The sequence below is a fragment of the Peromyscus eremicus genome, chromosome X (assembly GCF_949786415.1).
Source record: "Peromyscus eremicus chromosome X, PerEre_H2_v1, whole genome shotgun sequence".
NCBI lineage: Eukaryota > Metazoa > Chordata > Mammalia > Rodentia > Cricetidae > Peromyscus > Peromyscus eremicus.
In genome coordinates, this window is record NC_081439.1 from 101011223 (window position 1) to 101026858 (window position 15636).

The 15636-nt window shown below is 42.5% G+C and overlaps 1 protein-coding gene across 3 annotated transcripts in view; it reads right to left on the reverse strand.

Moving 5' to 3' along the window:
• The window catches only part of Tmem255a (transmembrane protein 255A), a 49909-nt gene that overhangs the window by 11682 nt on the left and 22591 nt on the right, over window positions 1-15636 (reverse strand). Inside the window, exons 5-8 of one of the 3 annotated variants that reach the window (XM_059251455.1) lie at window positions 14409-14477; window positions 12583-12654; window positions 12086-12174; window positions 2940-3102 (exon numbers count right to left, since the gene is read on the reverse strand). In XM_059251455.1, the coding sequence (XP_059107438.1) occupies window positions 2940-3102; window positions 12086-12174; window positions 12583-12654; window positions 14409-14477 (393 nt within the window). The remainder of the gene's footprint in view (window positions 1-2939; window positions 3103-12085; window positions 12175-12582; window positions 12655-14408; window positions 14478-15636) is intronic. The other 2 variants (XM_059251456.1, XM_059251457.1) reach the window with 2 other exon arrangements.

Consider the following 15636-nt stretch of genomic DNA (forward strand, 5'->3'; position numbering starts at 1 on the left):
TATAATCTGCTGGCAGGTGTAGCCCTTTCAGAGGTAAAGCCACTGTCATCCAGGTTAGAGACCTGCTCATTAGTTCCCAAGTAGAACTGTGCTTTGTACCACATGGCTCAAAATGCAGGGCAAATGGTTTTCTTTTCCATTTCCCATGTCATAGAACCCTCTTCCATTTGTGTGGACAGGCAAGAGCTGTCTGCAGGATGGATTTCTTCCTTCCAGCATGTATCTACCCCACGTTAACACCAAGCAGGAGCTTCCTCTGAAGCCGTGAAAATGTGTGGGTAGGATTTGGCAGCAGCAGGCGAGCATGTCAAGGTGTTGACAGGGATAGTCCATTACAGAAAGTTTCAGCACAGTTCTGTTGCTCTGTTGCTTGGGGTAGATTACAGTTCACATCCCTAGGGGTGTGAAGAGCTATAGGCCTCAGTCATTAATTACAATGCACCTCACAGATGCCTCTTATGTGGGAGAGGCCTGAGATCTTGTCTTACTTTACAGAGGAAGATCTCTGGGAAATGTCCTTCTTTCTCCCCCAAAATTCTAAGAAGACATTTCACCCCTGAGGAAGTACCAGAAAGTATGTTTCTTTGGTCTCCTGTCCACTAGAAACCTACCCTGCCAGCTGTTACAAAACAAAACCATTTATTCAGATAAATCAAGCCTAAACACAGGAGTGCAATCCAACAATGTAACTACATCTGTAAAAGGGGTCCAGGATCATGTCTGAAAGAAAGTTGAACTATTACAGAGAAAGAAGCACAGAAGAACACGTAGAGGAGGAGTAAGTGAGCCCCGGAAAGATGCTCAACAGTCCAGGCCAGAGGGGAGAGAGAAAATGGGCAGGGCAGCAATGGCGAAATAGATGGCAGGGATGAGGCAACATAGATGGCCTTATGATCTGGTTATAGTTCAAATAGATGACAGAATTTTAAAACATGCTTGTCAGTATTCATATGTTCACATAGGAGTGTGTGTGTGTGTGTGTGTGTGTGTGTGTGTGTGTGTGTGTGTTTCAGCTGAAATAATTCTGAAACTCAAATTTTAAGATTCCACTCCTCATTGTTGATCAGTAACTTTCTGAGCTCGTCAAACCAAAGGTTACTCAGAGGCACAGGAAACGGTGAAAGCAATCTTCCCTGACGAAACTGTCGACTGAGACAATGGTCATGGACTTTGGAAAGAGTGCCGCTTGTATTCTTCTCTAACTTATTATACTAAACCAGAGATACCACTCAGGAACAGAGTGGACAGCTACGTTCACTTTTTAAAGATTCCTCTGAAATCCTCCTATCTTTGATCAACCAACATTGCATTGAACATTTCCTTAGGATCACTCTCAAGCATTCATGGTTAGGGTGTGAAGACATCCTTTTTCATTTCAGGATTCTGCAACGACCCTGCAAACAGTGGCTCCTAGCCCATTGGATTTAAGTGCTGCCAGCTCACAGCACTTGGCTCCTATCCTTCCATCAGCCAGCACCCCTGAGCCTCTCTACAGACTCCAGGGCACTGTAATAAGGGAGCAGACATGCCAGTCACCAACTGCATTTGGACCTGGGTCAAGGATTTTGTTTCGGTTCACACATTTGTATTCTAGGACTTTCTCCATCATGTTCTCATTTTGATGACATCATCTCCTTGGTGGCCTTATGTCCTACCCCCACTAGAATTCTCTTATTCCGTGAACCAACTGTCTTTTGCCATGATCTTTGCTTTCATCTTCTCATTTCCCCGGGATAGATAGGGAAGGATTTCTCATTGACAGATTCACCAGCGGGATACCCAATATTCCTAATCAGGTCAGTTCTACTGGGGACTTTGTAACCAGAACTCAGTTGTTTCTCTTATCCTAGGTGCCTTTCATTTTACCATCACTACCTTTTTGACTATCTATCTGGGGTCAGATTAGAGACTGCTATTCAAAATCCTGTTTTGGGGGGACCACAAAAGGAACATAAATAGCCAAGGGTCTAGAAATTGCCTGTCTTACTTCCTTGGGTCAAGAGAAAGTCCCTTTTAGGCACAAAATAATTTTCTAAGGATATGTGAAGCGGTGGTCCTCAACCACGCCTACAGATCAGAATCACCAGGGGAACTCTCAAGAAACCATTCAGAGATGGATTTCCATTTACACCAACTGAATCAGAATGTCTGCAGAAAGGGCCCAAGCATGTGAATGTATTTTATTTTGTTTTGCTTTGCTTTTTAATACTCCAGGTGATTCTAATATGAAACCAGGTTAATAACCATAGCTCAAAACTAACAGCTCCATAATTGGAGATCAAAGTTTACCAGCATAGCAAATAAATTATTAGAAATGTTTTGAAAGCAAAAGAATAGGGCATCCTCTGTTATCAAGGGAGCTGGTGTGCATTTGCAGTCATGCACATGAATATGGAGAAAACTTCAAAGAGAGGAACAGGAATGTGGGTAGACTGGGATTGAAGGCAAGATCTGGCAAGCAGCTTAGCCTGGGGCTGAGTCTTCAGGTACAAGAAGAGAGAAACGCCTCGATGCCTTTACTGGAGAAACTGCATGGTAGAATTCCTGTAGGAGACTAGCATGAATCTTACCTACAGCTAAACATAAACTCTCTTTCCTTCATTGTCTCCCAAAGATCATTAAGGAGAAAACTAACCAGGAAAGTTAAAAGTGTGGAGAAGGTATAATAGATTGTTTGCACAAGCAGAGTGAATGGGAAGTCTGAAAACCCCCTCCCCTTCAAGTGTGCCTCAAGATAACAGGAAGTTCATGTTAACAAGAAATATACACAGATTGATGGCATTTCTCACTCCAACTTGAGATAGATGAAGGCAGCTGCATACGCTACATTCTGATTCCTCCCTTGAAATTATGTAGCTCCATGGCCCTTAACATCCTAGCGTCATTCCCCATCTCCAAACAGAAGGCACTGCAAAATGCAAAGTCTCTTTCTCTCTTACCATGTCCTTAAATCCTCCGAGGACTGCAGCAGTGATGATACCCAGGAACAGGCCAACGATGTTGAGGATGGTGGCAGACCAGAGTAGATGGTACAGGTGAATGATGTCCTGGCAGCTGCTGACATCAATGTATTCATAGTACCCACCAGTGATTTCCACCCTGCTGCATGGAGAGAAGCACACTACAGTCAGTCTCCTAGGAGCAGAAAATCTCCCTCCCTTGCCACCACCACCAGGATCTGACTACTGTGTAGCTCAGGGAAAAAAAGATGCCTAGGAAGGTGGGGATCTGTTGTAAGGGGTATCATTGCAGTGGGCTTGGAGTGTGCAACAAAACAATAAATCAAAGTGTGATTGGTGTGTGTCTAAAAATGTTGCCTGTTGGAGAGACTCTTGTAACCATCACTAACACTGACTAAATGACATTTATTGACACATTATCTACCAGACTCAGTGCTTAGCATTTCATATATGTCAATTCAGTAAATCTGGGTGGTCTAATATGGTAGTTACTAGCCATATGTGACTACTTAGTAATTAAATTTTGAAATTCAAGCATTTGTTCTTCTCATGTTTCAAGTGTTTCCTAGCCATATGTAGATAGTGGTTATTGGACTGGACAGAGCATATTATAAAGAATTTCTATTATCACAGCAATGCCTGTCAACACTGCAAATGCTTACAATATTCTATAAGGTAGAGAAGCAGTTCTCAACCTCTGGATAAAGACCCCCCTACAGGTCAAACAACCCTTTTACAGGGGTCACCTAAGACCAACAGAAAACACAGATATTTACATTATGATTCATAACAGTAGCAAAATTACAGTTATGAAATAGCAACAAAAATAATTTTATGGTTGGGGGATACCACAACATGAGGAACTGTGTTAAAGGTTTGCAGCATTAGGAAGCTTGAGAACCACTGAGGTAGATGTCGTTACACTTCCACTTTTCAAATGAAGGAAGTGAAGCACAGGGAGGGAACTTGGTCAAGTCATAAGTGGTAAAGCTGAACTCCGATTGAGGCTTCAAAGACTTCAATGCCTCCCCTTTCAAAAGCGCTCCCCCCCCCCCGCAAAAGTTCGATGTGCTAATGCACTACTAAAACTGAGCTGTAACACAAAACTCAGAGTATCATGTCCTTGGAGAGGTCTTCCTCGGCTACCTTGTCTAAAGATGCTCACACTCAGCCTAGTTACTCTGAGTCACATTACTTGATACAGACTGATTTGTACTCTCTGTCCAAAAATACATATGCGGAAGACATAATCTCTGCAGGTTCTGCATCTACAAATTCAATCAGCCATGGATTAAAAATTTAAAGTGTGGGTCTGTATGAACATATATAGATCATTTCCTGTTGTTATTCCACAAATAATATAGTATAATACCTCATATCATGACATTTACATTGGGTTAGGAATTATAATTAATCTAAAGGTGATTTAAAATATATAGAAAGCTGTGTGTAGGTTGTGGAGGTTATAGTATCCATTTTATGCAAAGAACTTCAGCATCTACAGATTTTTGTCTCAGTGGGAGAGAAAGAGCTAGAACCAATCATCTCTCTCGTGCTGAGGGATGAGTGACAAGATAAACTCACTGGTTTACTAAGCTAAACTTGGGTAGAATAATTTCTTTGATCTATCTCTGCTCTTTCTGGGGTGAAGAGACATGTGTTCATATCTCAGGAAAAAACTCACACACCTGCCATGCATGACACCCATTTGGTGCTGCATAAATACCTGATAAGGGAATTAAATGGAAATCCCTGTCCTTCTGGATAATGCAAAGCAACTAACGTGAAACATGGTGCTTAAAATTAAACAAACAATGAAATCCTCTAACATCTGAAGGCTATTACATGAGACTTCCCTGTTATTGAAACACCAAGAATGAAAAAAAATACCAAAATAAAATCAAGGGTTAATCTCCAAAATGAACCAGAGAGGGATTATTCATGCAAGAATGACTTTTAAAGTTTACAAATAAATTTAACTTAGGATTCTTTAAAAAACAATTTCTCTAAGGAATTGAAATCAGTGTGGTTACAGGGCAGACTACATCAGAATCACCAATGTGTGTATTTACATGTGTCTGCCTGTGTGTATCAACTATATTCTTTGTGTGTGGTTATGAATGTATGTGCTAGCTTACAGAAGCACCAGAGGGCATTGGATCCCCAGAAACTGGAGTTACAGGCAGAAGACCGACCTTGGGTTCTGAAGCATCCCTATCAGGCAGCTCACAACTGCCTGTAACTCCAGTTAACCACTGAGCTGTGTCTCCAGCCCCTCAGAGTAGAATTTTAAGAGTACTTGAAGTCATCTGAATTTAAATTGAATTTCAATATCTTTAGGGACATATCTGAAGAGCCCATTCATCAACATACCTTGAGTGTCTCCTATGAGTTGGCACTGGTGGTGGGGAAGGAGAGTGTACACATTACTTATTACCCCCAAAAGATGCATCTGTACAGGTTCAATTCCTTTGAAAAGGGCAGGTATATGTATAATGGTGAGTGCGGGGTTGTAGGGACACATTAGTGGCTTCGAAGCCACCTTCTGACATCCTCCGAATTATCTTTGCCTACCTTCTCGACTACTGAGAGTAAGTGAATAGTACATATAGGAAGGCAGTATACCCTAGTAAACTCAGGAGCTAAGCTGCATTTGAATCCTGGCTGACAAAAACATTTTTAACTTCTCTGAGCCTGGGAGATCTAATTAGAATGTTGCATGACCAAGCCTGGTAGATGGCTTGGTATATAAAAAAAAGGCTTGCCTTGTAAGCTTGATGACCTGAGTGCTATCTGCAGAACTCACATTTTAAAAGTCAGATGTGGGAGCATCGGTAATCCCAGCACTCCTATGGCAAGATGGAAAGAGGAGCCAGAATTGGCTGGAAGCTTGCAGGCCAGCTAGCACAGGCAGAAATAAGCTAGGAGACCCTGCCTTATTAAGATGGAAGGTGAGGACTGACCCCTCCACACATGCATGGCATGTGCACGCGCGCGCACACACGCGCGCGCATGCACACACACACACACACACACACACACACACACACACACACACACATTAAAATTTAAAAGGCCGGCCGGGCGGTGGTGGTGCACGCCTTTAATCCCAGCACTCAGGAGGCAGAGCCAGGCGGATCTCTGTGAGTTCGAGGCCAGCCTGGACTACCAAGTCAGTTCCAGGAAAGGCGCAAAGCTACACAGAGAAACCCTGTCTCGAAAAACCAAAAAAAAAAAAAAAAAAAAAAATTTAAAAGGCTGTGTATAAAGTAGTACTCTAGCACATAACAAGTAGAAAAAAATTTTTTCCTTATGAGAGCCACTGTCTGGAAACATAATTCGGACTTTTGAACCACATGTTTAAAGACACTAATGTTTTAAGTACACATGCCTCAACATGGAGTTGTGAGTAGTTCATTTAAATCTATAATAATTTGGGACTTTGCTGTGGGATGTTCTGTATGTCAAATATGTTGCTCTGATTGGTTAGTAAATAAAACACTGATTGGCCAGTAGCCAGGCAGGAAGGATAGGTGGAACAAGCAGAGAAGAGAATTCTGGGAAGTGGAAGGCTGAGTCAGAGAGACACTGCCAGCCGCCGCCATGACAAGCAGCATATGAAGATGCCAGTAAGCCATGAGCCACGTGGCAAGATATAGATTTATAGAAATGGATTAGTTTAAGATAGAAGAACTAGATAACAAGAAGCCTGCCACGGCCATACAGTTTGTAACCAATATAAGTCTCTGTGTTTACTTGGTTGGGTCTGAGCAGCTGTGGGACTGGCAGGTGAGAGAGATTTGTCCTGACTGTGGGCCAGGCAGAAGAACTTAAGCTACAGGACTTGATATGGAGCATTTGTCTAGCATGTACCAGTCCCCTGGTTCCATCTTTGGCACTTCAAAAACACAAAAAAGTAGTCAATTTTCCAGAGTACAGTTGGTTTCAATTTGAGTGGGTTCAGCAGCTATTTAATTTTTAAAAACTAAGCCATGAAGCAAAAGAAAGTTAATGGTTAATATTAGTATATGTTTTAGCAAATTAATGTGGTTTGCTTCTATTTGAGAGTCATGACTTCATTTGGTCCACTTTCTGGGAAAAAATGTACCCTAAAATTATATCTTTTGCCTTCCTATTGCCCTCACCCTTGGGCCTCCATGACTGCCAGGCACTCCTGCCAGACTCTAGCGATGCTTGGTTAATCTTCCTAAAATGTTTTCTAAAACTTAAAGTCATTCGTTTTTTTTCAAAACTTTTTCATGGCTCTTCACTATCAGCAAGACAAAAAATGATCCAAGGCTGATGAAAATGCTCAATGGGAAAAGACACTTGCTGCCAAACCTGATGACTTCCACAATTTGTCCTCTGATGTGTATATGTGCACTGTGGCATGTACACACACACACACACACACACACACACACACACACACACTACATAACTATATCATAAAAAAAAATTTAAATGAAAAATTGTCCAAATTTTCAACTGCTACAACCTGGGTTAAAAATGCAGTGCACACTCTAGCTAGGCTGTAGTTCTCAGATTTTTCCCTTCTAGAAGATACTGTCTTCAGTTTCTGGCCTGTCTAGATCCCCCATTGGCTCAAAGTTTCAACAAGGCCTTCTCAAGGACTCCAATGTCCATGCAAGAGATTTTCCCCTGAACACCCATAGCCTCAGAGAGTCTTTTCTTTTTTCTTCATCGGTTATTAGTTTTCCATCTAAGTTAATATGTATTGAGAGGCTGCTCCATGCTGAGTAGTACAATATAACCAAGTCCAAGGCCACCATGATGTCTGTCTCTGTTAAACTTGTAACCTCTTGAAAGAGACAGCCATCTCTCACATTACATCTTTTTTATGTCTCTCCTGCTGCCTAGAACAGTGCTAGAAATATTAACGACCATGGATGAATACGCAGTGAATGAGTAACTGAGTGCAAAGCCTTATCATTGCATTGATCAGGACAGTGCTCATTAGATATGGGCTCGCTTTCCCTTGCACTCCACTCACTGGGTAGGCCTAAAGAAGTAGACAACCTGTGTTCAAATTACTACTTAACACAGGCACTAGCAGCTGATCTTGGGGAAAGCAAGAAGGTGTCTTTCTGTTCTTCACCAAGAGAAAGCTTGGAGTGGTAATTCATCTTCTCCTCTCTTCTTCTCTCTCCATCCTTCCCCTTCTCTATCTCTCTCTATCTGCCTCCCTCCTTCCCTTCTTTCCTCCCTGCCTCTCTCATTCACCCTATTTTTAAGTTCCCCTTCTGGCAAACTGAGTTTCTATAGAACACAACAGCCCCTGGCACAGAGTAGGAGTGCCATAAAGGTTTGTTAAAGGGAATGAGGAATGGAAGTGAGCTGTCCTCTATCACTGTATTCCTAGCTGAGGCAGTACACAAACCACTCCATTTCCTTTAGGTTACACACTGAAAACCAGCGATATTGACTTGACCTCTCCAAGGAGGAGTGACTGGATGGAAGGAAGAGACGTTCTGAAAGGCCACTGCAGAGAAGCTGTGTCCTAGAGAAAGCCACCTTCCTGCACAAAGCTAAATGGAATAATCTATGTTTGGTATTAAACCTCACCACCCATGACGTCAGTGAAGGTCTGCGGGTTCGAGGGGACAGTAGACACTCTGTTTCTGTAGCACTGTACAAATGACTGCCTGATGTTTTTGTTCCCACTTTTTTTTTCTTGGCCTCCTTTCCAGGAAATGGACTGGAGGAGCTGGCAATTGATTAAAAATAGGCTTCGTGTGAGGAAAACAAATATGCATTCGGCAAAATTAAAGTCTCCAAGCCTCAGAATGCTGGTTTCTAGCTATATTTAGGCCTTGAATTTAACTCTCATTGGCTCTGGCTGAAAAAAAAAAAAAACCTGGGTCAAGGAAAAAGCTTTGCCTTCCTTGTGAGTCTGTCCTCTATTTAGTCTTATAGCTACTTTCTGAACTGATAGAAATGTAAGCAAGTCCTTTTCCATTGGTTTTGTCCTTGGGATCCTGGCAACTCAGACTTGGGTCTGCCTTCTAGAAACATGGCAGACTAAAGCTACTCCCGAGCTTGAAGATCTTTAGGAACAGCATGACCTGTGTCAGTTGCCTCATGTAATATTTTCTTTCTCTGGTGAAAAGAAGGTTTTGTCTTGTTCTGGAGTGGATTGTTTGTTTGTTTGTTTGTTTGTTTGTTTTGGACACAGTTTCTCTGTGTAACAGCTCTGGCTGTCCTGAAACTCACTCTGTAGACAAGGCTGAGCTTGAACTCACAGAGACCCGCCTGCCTCTACCTCCTGAGTGCTAGGATTAAAGGTGTGCACCACCACCGCCCGGCTTGTCTCCACTTTCTTCAGTTCTTTCTTTAGTCATGCCTTTGCTGGAGGCGGGGGATACTGATGAAGTGGAATCATATCCCCTGCCCTTTGTAAGTCCAGTCTAATACAACTTCTTAACAAATCCCTTTCTTAAAAACAACACTGGCATGAGTTGCTTTATGAAAGCCGGCTATGGTGAAATTTAGATTAACAAAAAGATAAGTTGAGTTTGTGTCTCCACTGGAAAAAAATAGGGAGACAATATTCACCCATAGGCTCAGATAAATGGCATTTAAGTAACCTTTTATGTATCTAATCCTTTTTCTGAAACATATCCACTGTATAAACAAAGCTCGCTTGCTCTCTCTCTCTCTCTCTCTCTCTGTCTCTCTCTCTCTCTCTCTCTCTCTCTCTCTCTCTCCCCCCCCCCCACCTGTGTGTGTATGTGTGTGTGTGTATGTGTGTGTGTGTGTGTGTGTGTGTGTGTGTGTGTGTGTGTGTGCATGAGAGCTTCTTATCTCTCTCCAGACCCCCGTTCAGTTCCTGGCGGCCTCCAGCCCTATTCCATGAGGTCATGGAGCAGGAAGGGAGAGGCATGGGAGAGGTAGGTGGAAAGGAGAGTAGCAAAGAGAGTGGGGAGATAACAAGGGAGTGAACAGAAATAATCCCAACTCTTATGTTCCTTCAATTTCTTTCAGAAAAATGAGCTCAAAAAGTATAATGATAGCCTACTCTCAATCATCCCTATTAAGGAGGGACTACCTTTATACATGCTGGTTATTATTACAACATGAATACTTATGCATCTCCCGTCCACCCCAGATAATCCTTACACCTCGTTTGTGCTTTCAAATTTCTCTTTCTCTATTGCCAGATATTTCAAGGAAATGAGACTGGTATTAGCAAAAATCATAAAGGTCTAGGGTGAGCTCTCCCGTGCTTCTTTCCACTTCCAGCCTGTCAGTTTTCAATCCTCAGACCAGAGAAACCAGTTTCAGAATATCAACATCAAGGGAATGTGTAGGAGTACACCACTGCCCTCTAAGGCCTCTCCATCTAGATCCTCTGCTACTTCCTCCCTCCTTCCTTTGGCCTTCACCTCTCCTACACGAAGTCTGAAAACAGTCATGCATAGACAAGCATTATCTAACAACAGCCTATATGTAGGGCTATTCGCTCATAATCTTTATCACATACTCACACGTCTCTGCCAATTCCACCTTCTAAATTGTTCTTTAAAAGATACTCCCTGTTGCCAGGCGGTGGTGGCACACACCTTTAGGCCCACACTTAGGAGGCAGAGGCAGGTGGATCTCTATGAGTTCAAGGCCAGCATGGTCTACAAATTGAGTTCCAGGACAGCCAGGAATACACACAGAGAAGCCTGTCTTGAAAAACAAACAAACAAAAAATACTTCCTGCTTTCCATTGCTGCTAAACCAACTTGGTCTAGGTCTCATTCTCTCCAGCATCCCAGCTGTCTGGAGTGTCTGCCAGTTCAACTTCATTTCCTATGCTGTGTACTTCCAATAGCTCCCAGTTGCTTACATGGTCAAGGCCAAAGGGTTCTTTAATATTTGACCTTGGCTCCTGCTTTCCCTTCACCACCCACTGCATTTTTCTATAGCTCCCTGCACTTCTTACCTCCTGACAACTTGTAAGCATATCTTCCCCACCTTTACCTGGTTTTAGTTTGTATCCTAAATTCCTCCTTATCTTTTGTCCCTCATTTGCTTAGGGCACCAGGGTCCTTGCTATGTCCACTGATCCTCACTATACTATTAAATTATGTTCGCGTATCAATTGTTCATTGTCTTTCCTACAAGCATGAACTCTGTATTCTTATCACCTGTTTCGAAAGAAAGAACTGGTGGAGATATAACTGGAAGGCAGAGAGTTGGAACAGTACCAACCCTGCTTCAGAGCCTCTGCAGTTTGCTGTCCTCTCTGCTTGAAAACTCTTTTCTTGGGTATCTTCTTGTTTTGCTCTCCAGATTTATTCAGGTCCCTTCACAAATGTCACCTTCACAAAGAGACATCCCATATGTACTTTGTGTACACAGTTTCTCCCTCATTGGTGTCTACCTTTCCTAATTCATTTTTCTTTAGCGCTCTAATCACACTCAACATTATATTAGGTATTATGTGTGTTTATGTTCTCTTCCCTGCTAGAATATAAGCTCCACAGGACAAAGATTGTTTTAATCACTGCATAATCCTCAGTGTGTAGAACAGGTCCAGGTCCCGAGAAGGTACTCAATAAACATTTGTTGGATGATGTTGAATGTAGATATAGTGCTGGGTTTGAGTCCTACTTCCATTTTCAAGTTCTATTGTATTTAGTCAATTGTGTATTTCTTTTTTTTCTTTTTTCTTTTTTTCCTTTGGTTTTTCGAGACAGGGTTTCTCTGTGTAGCTTTGCGCCTTTCCTGGAACTGACTTGGTAGCCCAGGCTGGCCTCGAACTCACAGAGATCCACCTGGCTCTGCCTCCCGAGTGCTGGGATTAAAGGCGTGCGCCACCACCGCCCGGCCCAATTGTGTATTTCTTCTAAGCTTCACTTTCCTTATCTTTGACGTGCTAATGACTCTACAGACTTTATAGGCAAAATTGAAATGTAAAGAACGTTAAATGAGATGAAGTTTGCAAAAGTAGCCAGTGTGATGCCTTGCACAGAGAAGGCGGGTTAGGTGGAATCTGTGGCAGACCCTTAGCCCTTAATTCTATGATTCCCACCATACACCCTTCACCAGCCTTGGCTCTCCTAGCACCCAACATGGCCAAACAATTACTACTGTGTCCATGGCACCACACTCACTTGCCACAGTTGTAGAGGTCGCAGCAGAAGCAGGTGTTGCCCCGGATTCGAGGTGTGCAAAGTCCACGGCTAAGTTGAGGGCAGTTCACCTGAAGACACAAAACAACAATAGGAGAAGCTAGCACTGGGTGGGAGGAGTGGTCCTCTGAGTGAAACGTGAGTTAGTGACTGACGGAGACAGAAATGATGGCTGGGACATAAGCATACCCATGCAAAAGAAAGATGAGGCTAAGCAGAGAGGTAGCTCTGTTTGTGCATAAAGCAAGCACCTATAGAGCTGGGATTGTGTCCAGCCCCAGGCACAGGCCCTAGTGCCCCACTCATAAAGGGTGGCAGTAGACAAGAGGAAGAACAGATGGAACAGTATATGGAATACTAAATGGGTATTAGGGGATGAGGATATGAAGGGTGAGCAAATCGGGACACGAGATAAAAAGAGGATCTGGTAGAAGTGAATGCAGAGGGGTCATTACATGAGCATTGAAGTATAACAATACCTCTTTAACTGCCTGGGTAAGGTTCCTCAAAGCCCTTGTAGAAGGAGCAATTTTGGCTGAGGAAGTTATGACCTTATATGGGAAAAATCAAGTTAAGAGAAACAGGATTACAAGCAAACTTATGGAAACCATTATGAATATCTGTGCAGTCGGCAAATTAACACAAAACTATCGCAATGAAATCGAGAGGATAGCTGTAACAGTCTTACACTTTTAGAGTTTAAAGAACATTTTGCAAATCTAAAAACATAAGGAATAATCTGCATTTGCCTTCTCTTGCTTACAAGAAAATTTTCAAGTTCCCTTCCCTCTAAGGGTGTAGTAAAGTACTTTCACATTTGTTTGGCTTTGTTGCAGAAATAGTCATAGGAAATAGGCACTTTCCTTCATACTGGGCCCTTCATCCAAGTGCCTATTGCCTTTTTGATATGCTGTTAGCACACACACATTTTATTCCTCCTTCTAACCCAGGAACAATTAGAAAAATGGCAACTTTGTGGTTGCTAACCAAAAATGGAGGGAAGTGAATGATACTACCATAATAAAAGCATTTAATATCCTTGTGAGTTAGACTTTGTCTAACTCCAAGAACACCATTCATGATGTGTTTTATGTAAAGTGGCTCCCCGTGAATTTGTGTGATGTAGTGGCCATTTTGCCCCCATTTGTCTTCTTTTTTTTTCTTTTTCAATCACATGTGTGTTATCTTTTAATGTTATTTTTGTAATTTGCTTTAGTTCTCTGAGAATTTCATACATTTCATTTTGATCCTGTTAACCCCTTTTTCTAACTCTTCTTAGATCCCTCCCCACTTCCCTACCATCCCAACTTTGTATCCTTTGTTTTTCCCCCTATAGAGTCCAATTTGTGCTGCTAATGTACTCTTGGGTGTGTCCTCACAGTGAGTGGCTTTCATTTTGAGGTTAACAGAGTGCCAAATTGTCAGAGTTCCCAGAAACAGGTAGAATTTCATATGTTGGAATCCATTGGTTGGGATGGGATTATGACGTGCTGAAATCAAAGTGCCTCACCACCAATGTTATCACTGTTAATGCCTCTAGCTGAAGCAACATGGAACACAAGGGAGTATGAAACAGGAAAAAATACTCTCCTGAGCCTACTCAAAGATTATTCGGCTGGCCTCTTAGTGGTATCATGAGAAGGCCGGACTAACAATCTGGGTCTCCTTAGAACCTTGAGATAGAACAGAGTGCTGAGTTATCCTGATTCGGCCTCCAGACCCTTCCCACATGTGGGGTTCATGCTTTGCCTTCTCAGCATAGGCCTAGTGTCCTGGTGGACTTCATATCTTCTTTGAGATGAGCACCAGGCAACTGAATCATCATCGGCAGAGATGGAGAAAGGACACACACTGAGAGACTACTGGCTGGTGTCAGAGAGGCAGCCTGTGGCCATGGAACAAAATTGATCTGATTAGGCCTCCTGAGGCTCCAATCCATGACATGTCCTCAGTACCACTGTGTTTTGACCCACTGAATAAACAGCTCAAGACATCTAGCAGTAAGCCTTAGGCCTGTGGAAAGAAAGAATATAGAAAGAGTGTTTCGTGGCTGGAGAGTTGTCTCAGCGGTTAAGAGCCCTTGTTCTTGCAGAGGACAGGGTTCGATTCCCAGCATCCACATGGTGTCTCATAACTAACTGTGTGTAACTCCAGTACGCATGTGGTGCACATACATACATGCAGGCAAAACACTCATACAAGTAAAATAATAAAATGAATAAGTCTAGTTTTTAAGAAAGGTCGTTTCAGATAAAACAAGGGACTTTCCCATGAGGTAAAGACATGCAGCGTCATTGTGGCTCACCTCCTCAGCTTCCCTCTGGGATGTCTTGGGAACATAGTGGCACCGGTTAGCATAGAGTGGTTTCAAATCCTATAAAGGGAAACACCAAGCCGAAAGGGTTTTGGTTTTGTAAAATAAAATACCAAGAGCCCTGCCTGCTAATAAAAGATTTGAAAACACACACACACACACACACACACACACACACACACACACACACACACACAAAGAGGGGGGAGGCAGTAGGTTGGGTTAAATTCTTAAAGTTGTCTATGAGAGAGAGGGCTGAGAATGTGTGGATCAGACAAAATCATTCTAATAACCGCTTTCTGTTGGACTACTTCACTTAATGAGAAACCAGGAAGATTGATTGAAAAATGAGTTTCTTGAAATTTCCTCTCTGATTTTCTTTTACTTCTAGGCTTTGTCTTCTTGCAAACAGTCCCTAGGGAGCAAGATTCAAAACTCCAGGTTATTGCAATATTACACTTCTAAATAGAGAGAGCTCAGCTTCACCTATGAAGTCTCATTATCACCTGGGGACTAGATAAGGGCTGGTTGACTTGTGCTCCCTGCAGGTATTTCCACAGCCTTTGCAAAAAGAAGAGGTGAAGAAGCCAGATGCTGGAGGATGGGCAACTACCTAGTCAGCTGTAGATTTTAATTCAACTGAACTACGAGACATTTTCACTCACCTACACAACTTAGATAAAGCCAGGGAGCTTAAAATGTACTTTGAAGGCAAAGACAAAAAATTAATGTAGAAATCAAGGACGGTTGATTTACTCTGTTAGCTTGGCCAGCTTTCTGATGAAGCTTGCAGGAACAAAGGTTGGAAGCCAGAGATGCCTGGAAAGTTGTAACCAGAAGATGCAGTCATTTCCAGAACTGATGCTAAGCATCCCTGTGTAGTAAGGGTCTTTGGACAAAGTCACACTGGCATAAGACAATGGTTTGTGCAAAATGGCCTTAGGGGTTTAGTTCAAAGTCCCCAGGCAGAATGAATTTATCTTTTGCCTTTCCCCTTCTGCCCTCACTTCTCTTTGTTCCAATCCTGATGGTTATTTTTCCCTATACCTGTGATTTAGAATCCCCTTTACTTGGCATTGAGTACCTCTTGCCTTCTATTCTGTGACCCCATCAGTGACCTTGGGCTTTCCATTAGCTCATGCTCCATAATTCTCTTTGCTGTTCAGTGTTACAAAAATGCATTGCTGTTAATTCAGTCTGGAGTCAGACTAGAAAGGAA